The sequence below is a fragment of the Podarcis raffonei genome, chromosome 1 (assembly GCF_027172205.1).
Source record: "Podarcis raffonei isolate rPodRaf1 chromosome 1, rPodRaf1.pri, whole genome shotgun sequence".
In the NCBI taxonomy this organism is placed as follows: domain Eukaryota; kingdom Metazoa; phylum Chordata; class Lepidosauria; order Squamata; family Lacertidae; genus Podarcis; species Podarcis raffonei.
In genome coordinates, this window is record NC_070602.1 from 17,912,670 (window position 1) to 17,926,817 (window position 14,148).

A 14,148-nucleotide genomic window follows, 5' to 3' on the forward strand; every position below is an offset into this window, starting at 1 on the left:
CTGAGAACAAGAGCCCTCTCCCCATCTGTGGTTTCCAGCAACTGGCATTCATAGAATCTTAGAGCTGGAAGGGACCAGGAGGGTCATCTAGTCCAATGCAGGAATCTCAGCTAAAGCATCCATGGCAGATGGCTGTCCAACCTCGACTTAGAAACCTCCAAGGAAGGAGAGAAACATACAGCCTGTGGCAGTACCTAGTAGCCATTGATCACCCTCTCCTTGAATTTGTCTGACCATCTTTTGAAGCCATCCAATTTGGTGGTCACCATTGCCTGGCTTGCAACTGATATTCAGAGGCTGACTGTCTCTGATACAAGAAGTAGCACAACACCCAACACGACTAGCCTCATCCTCCATGAATTTGCCTAACTCTTAATAATAATAATAATAATAATAATAATAATAATAATAATAATAATAAATTTATTATTTATACCCCACCCATCTGGTTGGGTTTCCCCAGCCACTCTGGGCGCCTCCCAACAGAATAATAATAATAATAATAATAATAATAATAATAATAATAATACAGTGGTACCTCTGCTTACGGATGCGATCTGTTCCGGGGTGCCATTTGCACTTCGAAAAGTCTAAAAGTAGAGTGCCACTTCTGCGCATGCGTGTGACGCAATACAGCACTCCTGCGCATGCACGAAGCAGCGAACCCGGAAGTACAGTGGTACCTCGGGCTAAGAACGTAATTCGTTCTGGAGGTCCATTCTTAACCTTAAACTATTCTTAACCTGAAGTACCACTTTACCTAATGGGGCCTCCCACTGCCGCCGTGCCGCCACTGCATAATTTCTGTTCTCATCCTGAAGCAAAATTCTTAACCTGAGGTACTATTTCTGGGTTAGCAGTGTCTGTAACCTGAGGTACCACTGTAAACACTTCCAGGTTTGCCGCATTCGTAACCAGAAAAAATGCAACATGAAGCAAATGCAACTTGAGGTATGACTGTAATAATAAAGCAATAAAACATTAGACATTAAAAACTTCCCTAAACAGGGCTGCCTTCAGATGTCTTCTAAAATTCAGATAGTTGTTTATTTCCTTGACATCTGATGAGAGGGCATTCCACAGAGCGGGCGCCACTCCCAAGAAGGCCCTCTCCCTGGTTCCCTGTAACCTCACTTCTTGCAGGGAGGGAACTGCCAGAAGGCGCTCGGAGCTGGACCTCAGTGTCTGGGCAGAACCATGTGGGTGGAGACACTCCTTCAGGTGTACTGGGCCGAGGCCATTTAGGGCTTTAAAGGTCAGCACCAACACTTTGAATTGTGCTCGGAAACGTACTGGGAGCCAATGTTGATCTCTCAGGACTGGTGTTATATGGTCTCGGCAGCCGCTCCCAGTCACCAGTCTAGCTGCCTCATTAGTTGTAGTTTCCGGGTCACCTTCAAAGGTAGCCCCACATAGAGCACATTGCAGTAGTCCAGTGCTACATTTTAAAGCCATTGCTACATCTTGGGGCAGCAAATTCTCCAGATTACCTCTGTCTCGTGTGAAGAAGTACTTTCTTTTGTCTGTTAAGAGTTCACACGCATGAGCTTAGGCTACTCCCTCACGAGGGCAGCAGAAGGAGCATGACAACATCGGATAGGAATAGCCGAAGCTTCTCTGACTGGGCCCCGTGTTCCTCAGACCAGTGTTGACACTGGTGTTCCCCACAGGAAATGGAAACCTCTAGCGCTGCCATGAGGAATTCTGGGACAGAGGAGAGTCAGAAGTCTCTTTTCTATGCTGAACACAACAAAAGTGATCGCAAACCAAATCCTCCACTTTGCTGTAGCCACGTACGCACAGACTAAATGTCACATCGCTGTATCTGTATCGTCCCCCGGAGACCATTGTTTTCATTATCCACGAGTTTCAGTGCTGCGCAAAGCACTCTTAATGTACCAGGCCTGAGGGCACTTAGATAATCTTCCAGGTTGCGATGCTGTGCATAGATACCAAGGAAAGAGGGTGGGGAGAGAGAAAGCTTGCTCAGCTGGCAGAATCAGCTTGTATTTCTGGGTCCAGAAATCTATTTTTAACAGAACAGACTACGAACGCTGCATTTCATCAGGGCGCATTGACAGAGAAAACTGCCGAGCATCTTCCAGTGGCACAGCTGTTGGAGGCCCAGATCCCCTAAAGCGCAGCCTTTCCAAGGGTTGCCACCTTATAGTCACGGCCCTGCTCCTCTACTACTAGCAGCCCGAGATGCAGGAATTGAGCAGATGAGTTGTTTTCCGTTATTTCCTTCGCAGGTCTTTGATAAGCTTCACCTTAATTTCTGTTTGTCAGGCTTCTGTCGAAGGCACAGGGCAAGGTCAGAGAGGAAAGGTGGCAACGCTAGGAGAAAATTGCCCGTTGAGTGTTGCAACCTTTTCCTCCTGCCAGCGGCTTTGTGTTTTTCTACATTTGTATGATTTGGACTCGTTCACCTCTTGGGGGGGGGGAATTATCAAACAGCTTATAAAATCCATTAATAATAATATTGCTGGGCATATGTTCAACAGGAGCAGTTTCCTGCATCCATGCATCTTCATGCAATACAATGCAAGCAGATATGAGTTTTTTTCCTTGCCACAAATCCCTGTAGTTAACATTTTACACTGGGGGAAGCGATATGAGGATGCAATATAGGGTTAGGTTACTGGAGGGTTTCATGCAGGCAATAAAACCTAATGGAGAGTCTCAGCCTGGAGTACGTACATGTGGCCGTGTGCATTTATTCAGCTACCGGCATGATATTTCTGGGGCTGGGATTTGATTATCCAGGCTGATGAGTATCGCAGGCGTGCCCAGACCAACGAGTCGGTTTCGCAGCCTGCATCCAGCTTGATCAATAATTAATTCCTTCCTATTCATTAGAGATCTATTTTTATTTGCAAGCTTGTAAATGCCGCTTGCTTGCTTCCTCTGGTGTTCCTGCGCCCCCTTGCAAAAAAGAGAGGAGCCAACGGATTGAATTAATTTAAGCGAAACCGTACAGTCATGCAAAATTGCCATTGGTTCAAAATATGTCGGTTAAGCTAGTGGATAATGCAATTTCCAAAGTAGGTTAAGGGCCCTAAGAGAATGACCTATTTTTGTAACTGAGACTTCTGAGGCACGGCAGGAAAAGGAAGCATTGGTCCAGTTCAAAGCGGTCAGTGTGCAAAGCGCAGTGCCACCCGCTAGAAAGCTGAGCGGAGCATTTGTGCCTGGTTTTACAGAGTGTTGTGTTCATCTGAATTGAAACAATCCACATTCGTTGCGGAGTTAACCATAATTCTGTCATCGAGTTGGGGGGGGGAGGAGGTGGAAGCTTGATTCTTCAATCGGAATTACATGTGGGTGATTATGATGCTCGTCTCACAGCACTCTCAGGAATGTCCAGCGTGAGGAATTAACTCTTTCTTGTCCAAAGCACACTTGCAAGTTAGGAAAAGTCTTGCGTCTCTCAGGTGTGTACCCAATGAGGCAGTTGCGGCAACAGGGAGGGCCCCCCCAGCTCAGCTTACATATCTCCCCCACCTGAGCAGGCAGAGACGACGTCTGTGTGCAACTTGCTTCAGTCCTCTTCTGGTCCTGGGAGACAGTGGAGCAGGAGAGGTGGGGGCAGGAGAAAGAGGTGTGGCAGCCCTGGACTCTACACCAGCCTGACCTTTCCCTCCCTCCTCCTGCACCTGCTCTTGACTCTCCAATCCTGCAGCTTCTCCTGCCTCCAACTCTCGTCTCCTGGCTGCTACAGGCTACCACAGATCCCTTCTTCCCAGTCAGTCTCCAGCCCACCTTCTCCCAGTGCCCATGCATCCAACCACCACTCCTCAGTGTCCAGCCAGTCCCTGACAGCTAGACATGAATGAGGCATAGGGTGGTCATGTGCCTCTTGCTTTACAGAGGACCGTCCTCTATTTGAAGGAGTCCTCTGTCCAGTCCAGGCTTTCTTTATATTAAAGATAAAGAACTCCAAGAAGGGAGAGCTGTGGCCTTGAAGTTGCTCATATCCATACCTGGAAAGCAGACTGAGCAGGTACACACAGTTACCTGGTCTTCCCCATAGCGGCAAGATCTATTTCTGTTTAAAGTAATGATTTATCCGTTTGTGTCTGTACACTTTAATCAGCATCACCTTCTGCAAATCTGCATACAGTCGTACCTCGGAGGTCAAACGGAATCCGTTCCAGAAGTCCGTTCGACTTCCTAAAAGTTCGGAAACCAAGGCGCGGCTTCCGATTGGCTGCAGGAAGCTCCTGCAGCCACTTGCCAGTCGTGACAGACGTTCGGGTTCCAAAGAACATTTGCAAACCGGAACACTCACATCCGGGTTTGCGGTGTTCGGGAGTCAAAACGTTCGACTCTCAAGGTGTTTGGGATCCAAGGTACGATTGTACTCTTTTGTCTTCTCTTTGGCAGGTGATGCATAAGTGGCCAGTCTGCTTTATGCGGAGCCACACTGTCCATCTTTGTAGCTCAGCATTGCCAAACTGGCTCAGGTTTAGGGCAGGAGTCCCTGGAGAAGTCAGGGATTGAACCTGGAACCTTTTGCATGCATAGTATCTACCACTGAAGCTCCAGTCCTTCCTTAACCACTTATGGACCACTCTTCCTTTACTGTCTTCTGTACCTAACCATGATGGCAGAAGTTTGTCTCTTTTTACCATACGTTGGCACGATTTGGGGGCAGGAGATTTGAGTCAGGCCGCAGCTTTTTCCAGCTTAGTTACCTTGCACCTGCACAATTCAATGGCAATATGGGCAGCATCCAGTGACCATTTGCAAAAAGTGTGTATGCATATGTTGAAAGTAGATCACATGTTCTCCCCCCCCCCAGAACCCCCCTAGTGCTAACCATTCATTTCCAGCTTAGTGATGTATGCAGATGGAACATTTATCTCAAGCTCCATATGTTTTACTGGCAATTAGACTTCCCACTCTCCTATGTGTGTGTTGAGATTTTGCCCTGTTTGCCCTCCCAACGTGGCAGACAGCATGAGGATGGAGTGGTCATTCCACTTAGGGGTACCTTAGGGTCTACCACTGTGTGACATCATTTTACAATTTCATGTCCATTGTGTTTGTAGGTCCTTGAAGTCCATGAGAATTTGGACAGGCAAATTCAAGAAAACTATGAAGAAGACCTGAGTGAAAAGGAGAAAGCAATTGTTCGTGAAATGTGCAATGTAATGAACCCATTTTCACAGTCTTTCCCATTTCAGTTTTTCACTTCCAACTGTGGTGTTAAATGCTGTCCAATATCTTGTTCTGTGTGTGCAGGCTTAGTCGCTTGTTGTCTTTGCAACCTGCAGAGAAATTGGGTTACGAATACTGTCAATCAAAACGTTCACACACTCAGAATGCTTGTGGGTGTAAGGTTGCAGAGGCTTACTGCAGTTTTACAGAAATGTGGCCATCATGGCTCCTTCCATCCTCCCAGTCATGGTCATTATAGTTCAACATGGTGATGAGAATCACCTATTGAAGATCTTTTCCCCTATCTGATCCCAAAAACACAGTTCTTAAGGCTTCCTGTGAATGGGAATTGTTATTAAATCAGTTAAATCTACAATCCTATATACGGTTACATGAGAGTTGTAACATCTGAAGGGCACCAGGTTGGGGCTGACTTAGACCTCACATATGGATATATGGACTGGTGTATTTTGTGTGTTGAGTTATGGTTGGGGTTTGGCTTCCTTCACTGAAAAATGTGGGTGGGGAAAATTCCATTCATGAATCAGGATTCCCATAGCCAGAATGGATCAGTGCCTGTGTGTCTTATTGGACTATAATTCAGAGAGTGTCTTAGTAATCCAGAGAGTGTCTTAGTACTCTAGAGCAGCCTTTCTCAACCTTGGGTTCCCTGATATTATTGGGAGTCTCGGAGAAAGACGTGCTCTCCCAAGCCCATGTTCCCAGCATGTGGCACTCCTGTCTCCAGTGCCTGGAGGCAGACAGGTTGTGCTTCCATAACAGTGACCAGAGGAGAAAAGGGCACTGGGAGGAGCACAGAGAGAAGAAACGCCATGGTGCATCTGCAGCAACACAACCGGATGCCTTCATCTGCCACAGCTGCAATGAAACATGTCTCTCCCGTATCAGTCTCTACAGTGGGTGCTGTAACTCTTGACTTCACCCTCAAGAGATGTACTTCTCCATTGTCTCCTGAGACAGATGGATGTCAACAACCACTCCCATTATTTCTGACTGCTGCCCCTGCCTGCTATGGATGATGGGTCTTGTAGTCCAATAGGATATGAAGACCCAAGGTTGGGAAAGGCTACTCTTGAAGGTTGTGCATAACAAATTGCTTTTGAAAGTCAAAAACTGCGGTCATCTTTTACTTCCCTTTCTTTCTTCTTTTACAAGTGAAAAGCCTCCCTGGATCTTCAATTTCAGACTGACCCAGTGCATGTTTAGATAGATAGATAGATGATAGTTAGATAGATGATAGATAGATAGATAGATAGATAGATAGATGATAGATAGATAGATAGATAGATAGATAGATAGATAGATGATAGATAGATAGATAGATAGATAGATAGATAGATGATAGATGATAGATAGATAGATAGATAGATAGATAGATAGATAGATAGATAGATAGATGATAGATAGATAGATGATAGATAGATAGATGATAGATAGATAGATAGATAGATAGATAGATAGATAGATAGATAAGATAGATGATAGATAGATAGATAGATAGATAGATAGATAGATAGATAGATGATAGATATTCTTGGGAACCTCAACTGGGGCTTACCTTTAGTTAACTGTGTATAGGACTGCAGCCCTGCAGCCCAGTCCTGTGCCAGTGATCTCTCGATAAGAGTGGGTAGGATTTAACCTCCGCCTTGAAATTCTCTGGTTTGCATCCACTTGTTTTGACTATTTCAGGTCTGTTCCCCTAAAAACAAAACATAAACAAAACTTTGGAGCATTACACCGCTCGTGGGGCCACCTAGGGTAACAGTTATGGTTGAAAGCTCATACTCCCCAGTGGGATCTGGTCCAATTTAGAAGCTTTCAGTAGATGGAAACCGCTAATCTTTGTATGATGTGACCACCCTGGGCTTGTGGGTTGCCACATGGCACGAAGCCATAAGCACCAATGACAAAAGAAGCCCTGTTTCTTTAAGCGCACTCTGTTGCACGGGAAAGGCATCGTGGTTTTTCCCACACACAAAGAGTGAAAAAAACATTTCAGGATATGTCCCTGGAAAACCGCTGTGAACCTTAGACTTGGGTGGTTTCCCACAAACCATCTTGCCATTGCAAGTGCCATCAACTAATCCGCCCTCTGGGATGTGAAGCACTGCGGAATGTGCTCTGTTGTTCGACAATGAAATCTGTAATCTGCCTTTAGAAAAAGCTCGCTTTTGGTGCAGGGATGTGAGGGCTGCACCTCAAGAGGCTATCCCTTTTAGCTTCTCTTTTTAAAACAAAATAATGATGTTTGCACAGCCTGAGATATTACGACAAACGAGGAAATCTTCTCAGGAATGCTGCCGACACTTCCTGGTCTTTTGAAATGGACTCCCCAAACAGACCTTGCCAAACAGACCTGGCCTAAGAGCCTGGTTTGGCTGGCGAGCTTTCTGGAGACCAGGGATTTTTAAAGGGCTCAGTAATCTGAGCCCTGAACTGGTACAGCCCTTCGTAATGCAGTCCTCTCTTTCGCTCGGTTGCTTCAGAAAAGGAAGGTGTCTTAAGGAAATTGTCCAAGACGTGTAATTTTGCTGGGGCAGAGCTATGGCTCTTGCCTGGGAGCAGGGGTGGCTAATAATAATAATAATAATAATAATAATAATAATAATAATAATTTGTTATTTGTATACCACCCATCTGACTGGGTTGCTCCGGGTGGCTTCCAACAAATTGTGAAACCACAGTAAAACATCATACATTAAGAATGGATAGGAGCTCTAGTCGAAAACAGCTGGAGGGCGCTCAGTTGGCGATGGCTGCTCTAAGCATTTTTGGATTTCAAATGCAAGGCAACTTTGTGTCTGAAGGGCACACAACTTGCTCCACTTGGGAAGCAATGCTTGATGAAGGGAACATGACTCTTGCAAGCTTGCCAGCAACTGACCTAGCTCTGAACTCAACTTCTGAGCCTAATTTGCTGATTTGATACCATTACCTAAGGCATCTCTCCCTCTCTAGTTCTAATTTCGGGAGACTTTAACAAGATCAGCATTTTAAACCTGTCAGCCAATGTTATCTCGGGATCTGGGTGCCACCTAGTGAATCAGAGAGGAATCTCGCAAACCCAGCTGGGGCCAGGAATTCCTCAGAACTGAAAGCGCTTAGCAGCATATCGTATCTTAGGACAATGAAGTCTTAAAACTGTTGTAGGCCGCCCTGAGTAGCACATATAGGCGCTAGAAGGGTGGGATAGAAAACTCTGTACAAATGCAGATAAAATAAATGGTAATAAGCACCCTCTCTTTCCTTTTGCTCTTAGGTCGTCTGGCGGAAACTGGGGGATGCAGCGAGCTCCAAACCATCCATCAGGCAACATCTTTCCGGAAACCAGTTCAAAGGCCCGTTATAAGCACCTCACGCAGCAAGGCTGGGAGAGGAAAGAGGAAGAGCAACAGGGACTTCTCTGCATCTAGCTGCCAGGGTTATCTTTTCCTACTCGCTCCCATCTTTCTGTAACTGTTTATAGTGTAAATAAGGCAGCGTGGAAGGCTTTGCCTGCAGGCTGCGCTGATCCAGAACAATGTTAAATGGGTTAATAACTATCCTCCAATGGCCGATTTGTGTCATTTGTATTGTAGTGACAACCTGCTTTGTTGTACGGTCATATGTAGAGATACCTGAACCCAAAAGCAAGGGACCTTCCTCGCCTGGACAGTTTCCAGTCCGTTGCCATTTTGCGATCGCAAATTTTGGTTGCGCCCCGGGGAGTTGATTGGGAGGTCTTGCACAACACAACTGCTTCACTCCCCCGCCTCCCCCCAAAAAGATTGGGCTATTTGCCGTAAGGAAAGTGATGGAGAAATGCTTTGGAAAGTGCACTTTTTTGGTGCAACACCACCCTGCAAACAAATCAGGACAAATGCGCAATAAAACAGGTCGCCCAAAAGCTCCCGCCCTTTCTTACTTTGCCCTGTTCACGGAGCTACAACCCCAGCTGCGTTGTTTTAGAAATTAACATGGAATCCACAACACCAAAAGTAGCTCTGTGATTTCTCTGTAGCCTTATTATTTTGGCAATTGCCTGCTGAGAGTGATAAGCTTTGCTAGAGATCTTTGGTTGGTATTAAAATGCGCGCTTTGAGAAGCAATCCCCGGCCTGCACAGCTGAAGACATTGTGACTGACTTCATGTTGCTAGGTCACATGCCCCACCCCAAGCTGAAGTTCCCAAATCCCGCAAGTCATGGTGGCTGCTTTAGATCAGGAATGGGCAGAAGGTAGATCTGCTGGGGTCTGATCTCTGGCCGATTTGCAGGGGCTTTTGACCGCCCATTGTTTTAACAGTAGCAACAACACCTTACTTAGGCTGCCTGACACAAAGAAAGCTTTCGAATTGGTTTTTTCTGTAAGCTCCGTTCAGTTCTAGTGCTGAGAACAGATTCCTAGGCTCAGAGCATGCTTGGAGGCACCACGTTCTTATATTCTCACTGTTATCTGTTTTGCATCAGATAGATATTGCAGTTCTTGCAGAAAGCAAAAGAGCCCCAATAAGCCTGATGTCTCCTATCTCTCTTGCATAGCAGCTTCCGGGCGAGACACTCATGCGAAGGAGACCCCCACTTGCATAAACTTACATTTTTTCATGTTGCTGCAGCGGAAATGCTGCAGCTTCCAAGCAATAATAGCAGGCACTTAATGCAACGTTGACATACGGCGTATGGTAGGCTAGAGTGATCAAGTGCTCAGGAGGGCCAGGCTCAGGTCTGGTGTCAAGGGTCACAATCAATGTCCAATTGGCCGAGGCCCACACCCTAGCCAAGGTCCCACTGCCAATTCTTGGGGTCTTGTGGCCTTCTTGCTGCCTGTTCCCCAGCGGTTTCTGAGTGAGCGAGGAGGAAAGGACTCTAACATTTACACCATGGGTAGGCAAACTAAGGCCTGGGCGCCAGATCCAGCCCAAACGCCTTCTAAATCTGGCCCGTGGACAGTCTGGGAACCAGCATGTTTTTACATGAGTAGAATGTGTGCTTTTATTTAAAATGCATCTCTGGGTTATTTGTGGGGCATAAGAATTCGTTCTCCCCCCCTTCAAATATAGTCCGGTCCCCCCACAAGGTCTGAGGGACAGTGGACCGGCCCCCTGCTGAAAAAGTTTGCTGATCCCTGATTTACATGCCTTTCTCTCTGTGTGTGCAGTGGTGCTGATTTGCATCCAAGGGAGAGGAAGGTGAATTGGCAAGAGTGGCGGGAAGAAAGAGGAGGCGAGCCCGCTTAGAGATGGAGCGCCACTAACAGCATTTTACCCAAGGGCGCTGGCATTGAGCAGGCTCCTAATAGTTGCATGGAAGAGACTCGTTCAGTAAGTGGCGCCCCCTGCCTGCAACCCCGCAAACCACTGCTAGGACGTGGAGAAAGTACTGAACTAGATTCCTCAGTGTAAGGGCAGCATCCCATTCTCACCTGCCTAAACTCCCTCTTTCATGCAACTCTGCATCCGACAGTGAAAGGTACAGTTGCCTTGCCTACCTTTGCCTCACCCTCTAGTGGACATGCTTCTGTCTCTGTTGTTGCTTTTGCTTATCCAGACGTTAGCTCCATGCCAGAAAGAAAGAAAAAAGATTATGTGTGAAGCAGTTCTTCAGTGTCCCCTCTTGCCTATGCTTTACAGAACTGAAAAGAAAATGCCACCCCTTCTCTCCATTTTTTAAATATTTATTTCAGCCTTGGCATGACATTGCAAAGAGTGTCTTCCTTCCTTTCTTTCTTTCTTTCTTTCTTTCTTTCTTTCTTCTCGCTGAAATAATGCGCAGAATGGTGTTATCTAAAAATGTAAGCGGAGGAGCAGCCGTTTGTGTCGCACAAAGAAAATGCTGTCTTTCAGAAGTGCTGCCTCCGCGGTTCAGCCAATCGCCCGCATCAAGTGTCTCTTGCTGCGTATAAGGTGGAGGGGCCGCCGGTATTCTATTATGACAATGCAGCTCTTTTGTAACCTGCCAAAGACTTTGATCGCTTTCTCCCTGTTTCATCGCATTTCTTGGTACATCTTCTCAAATTGTATAGCTCAAGCAGAGCCAGAAGAGTGAGCTTCACACATTGCTAGAATACAACGCCCATCACCCTGAACACTCACTGGCTAAGGCTGTGGGGAGTTGTAGTCCCAATGGCATGATGTTGGCTCTCCCCAAGAAAGCATAACAACTCACTAGTCGGCTTTGAAATTCCACTTGTGTAAAATAACCAACAGAAAGGGAGGTTTGGGGGGCTAATGCTCACTCTTCAGATATTTGCGTTTTTCCATTACCCTGAAGTTGCCAAACCTTCAGCCGTTGCAGAAGGTCTCAGAAAGAATTTTGGCTATTGTGCTGCTAGATCTTTCTGTTTTTTAGGCCTGCTTCTCTTGGATGCCACTATTCAGGGTTTGTTCTTATTGAGGACCCACATAGATCTGCAACCAATAGATAAACCGAAAAGATTTGAGTCAAAGTTTTCCCAGTATACCTCTCCATTTGCATTTCCACTTGAATATGTTCCAGCCTTTCTTGCCTTTGCACATCCTTCTCATACCCAGGTACTGGGCCTATTTGGATGTTGTTTATGACCTGGGGCATCCAGACGGTTGCTGGGATTCAGTTGCAAACCAGCAAATTCAGGTCGTGCAAGATGGTGAGGTCTTGTGCGTCAAACAAACTCACTTCCTCAAAAGACGGTGCTGTTTGCAGTAAGGAATGTGATGGGGACATGCTCTGGACTGTGTGGGAAAACACTCGTTTTGAAGCATCATTATCTAACCTCCCCAGAAACAAATCAGAATAAATGCCAGTGTTGACAAGTCAGGGTGAATGAATACTCAATAAACAGGTCACCTAGCAGCACCCCTGGGAATTATCCGAAGGAGAGATCAGGTGGGGCCTTGGGCTCACAACACAGCCTCCCTCCTTCCTTGCTCTTCTCACCACAGGCAGCTATCACAGTGATAATCTCCCTGTTGTTCTCCCCCCCCCCTTTTATTATTCAAGTAAGAGGAATGAGGATTAGAACCCAAGGCTTTTTTCCAGGCACTCTCTCCCAAAAAGCCCTTAACTTACTCAGGTGAACATTCACTTAATGAAAACTATAATACCAGAAATATTTATGCCCATGTGCCCTCTCCATACCTGTAAAATCCAACTCATCCATTTAAATAGGCCCCAACTGACCCAAACCATTTTCAGGTCAGTTGTAGTTCAGCCTTTCAGAACCCATTTCTCATGTGAGCCAAAGTCCAAGAGAGCAAATTGGTCCCCCTGCTGGGAATGAAACCACTGACAGCTTAAGAGGACACTTTGCCAGCCTGGTGTAGTGGTTAAGAGCGGTGGACTCATAATCTGGTGAACCGGATTCGCTTCCCCGCTCCTCCACATGCAGCTGCTGGGTGACCTTAGGCTAGTCACACTTCTTGAAGTCTCTCAGCCTCACCCACCTCACAGAGTGTTTGTTGTGGGAGAGGAAGGGAAAGGAGAATGTTAGCTGCTTTGAGACTCCTTAGGGTAGTGATAAAACGGGATATCAAATCCAAACTCCTCCTCTTCCTCCTCTTCTAAAAAAAACGCCCTACATTCTTTTTGAGTGAAAATGGTGAATGTGAGAAGCTCAGGTGGAGCAGTTAGGGAATCTGGATTGCTTAGAATGGACAGGACGCTCAGGGATGGCCCAGGTCAGCTAAGATCCCGAGCTGAGATCTGACAGTTGAGATCCCCCGCATGTACACAGAAAATGGTTGAGAGTTAGAAGTGATAAGGCAGAGACAGTGTAAGCCATTTGACAGTGGGGCAGACTACTTTGGAGGGTGATGGACCCTTTCTTTGAGGTTTTTGAGCAGAGGCTGGTTGGTCTACCTGTCAGGGATTGCAGTAGAGGCCGATTTCCTGTCTCTGCAGGAAGTTGAACCAGGTGCCTCTGAAAAACCATCGTCTATGCTGAAATAACTCTTGTCTCTCTCCAACCTTAGTTCTCTTCTACAATATTCCATATTAATTTATACACTACTAGATTTGCAAGTCTTCTGTTTTTATTGAGTTGGTATTATTTCCCACTGATCCCTCTCCTCTCCTTTCCACTCTTATGAATCCCAACAAGAAGGTAGCAAAGGACATGATCTGTTCTGCAAGCCACAAGTAACAGTTTATGTTTTTTTCTATGTTGGGGGGGGGAGAGATTTATGGAGCCCTGCTTTGATCCACCTATTTGCTGAACAGATCAAATGGTGCCCAGCCTCTGGAGTAACAAGAAGCTTTTAAAAGTATTAAGCAGCAGAATTTATGGGTTGTGATATTTATTCCATCATGGGAACTACACCACTGATAGATTTAGGCAGTTGTTCATACAGAAGTGTGCCCTGCTCAAGAGAAATGTGAAACTGGTCAGTAAGCATTTAATGATCTCACTCTTCACAGAACCAAAATAAAGAAAATCCTTCCAGTAGCACCTTAGAGACCAACTAAGTTTGTTATTGGTATCAGCTTTCTTGTGCAATGCAGGAATCTCAGCTAAAGCATCCATGATGGATGACCATCCAACTTCTGATTAAAAACCTCCAAGGAAGGAGAGTCCACAACCTCCCGAGGGAGGCCATTCCACTGTCGGAACAGCTGTCAGAAAGTTCTTCCTGATGTTTAGTCGGAATCTCCTTTCTTGTAACTTGACACCATTGGTTCGAGTCCTACCCTCAAAACTTGTTCCCTCTTCCATGTGACAGCCCTTAAGATATTTGAAGATGGCTATCATATCTCCTCTCAGTCTCCTCTTTTCCAGGCTAAACATACCCAGCTCCTTCAAGTGCTCCGCATAAGGCTTAGTTTCCATATACTTGATCATCTTGGTTGCTCTCCTCTTGCACATGTTCCCCCGTGTAACATCCTTCTTAAATTGTGGTGCCCAGAACTGGACACAGGATTCCAAGTGTGGTCTGACCAAGGCAAAATAGAGTGGTACTATTACTTCCCTTGATCCGGACATTATACTTCTGTTGATGCAGCTTAGAATA

At 46.0% G+C, this 14,148-nt stretch overlaps 1 protein-coding gene across 4 annotated transcripts in view; it reads left to right on the plus strand.

Annotated features, from left to right (window-relative positions):
- Positions 1–11,955, plus strand: part of CCDC85C (coiled-coil domain containing 85C) — a 168,776-nt gene extending 156,821 nt beyond the window's left edge. For 3 of the 4 annotated variants that reach the window (XM_053375515.1, XM_053375488.1, XM_053375496.1), the window contains 2 exons: positions 5,055–5,153; positions 8,447–11,955. In XM_053375515.1, the coding sequence (XP_053231490.1) occupies positions 5,055–5,153; positions 8,447–8,536 (189 nt within the window). In that variant the 3' untranslated portion in view covers positions 8,537–11,955. The remainder of the gene's footprint in view (positions 1–5,054; positions 5,154–8,446) is intronic. The other variant, XM_053375507.1, reaches the window with a different exon arrangement.
- Positions 11,956–14,148: the final 2,193 nt, after the last annotated feature.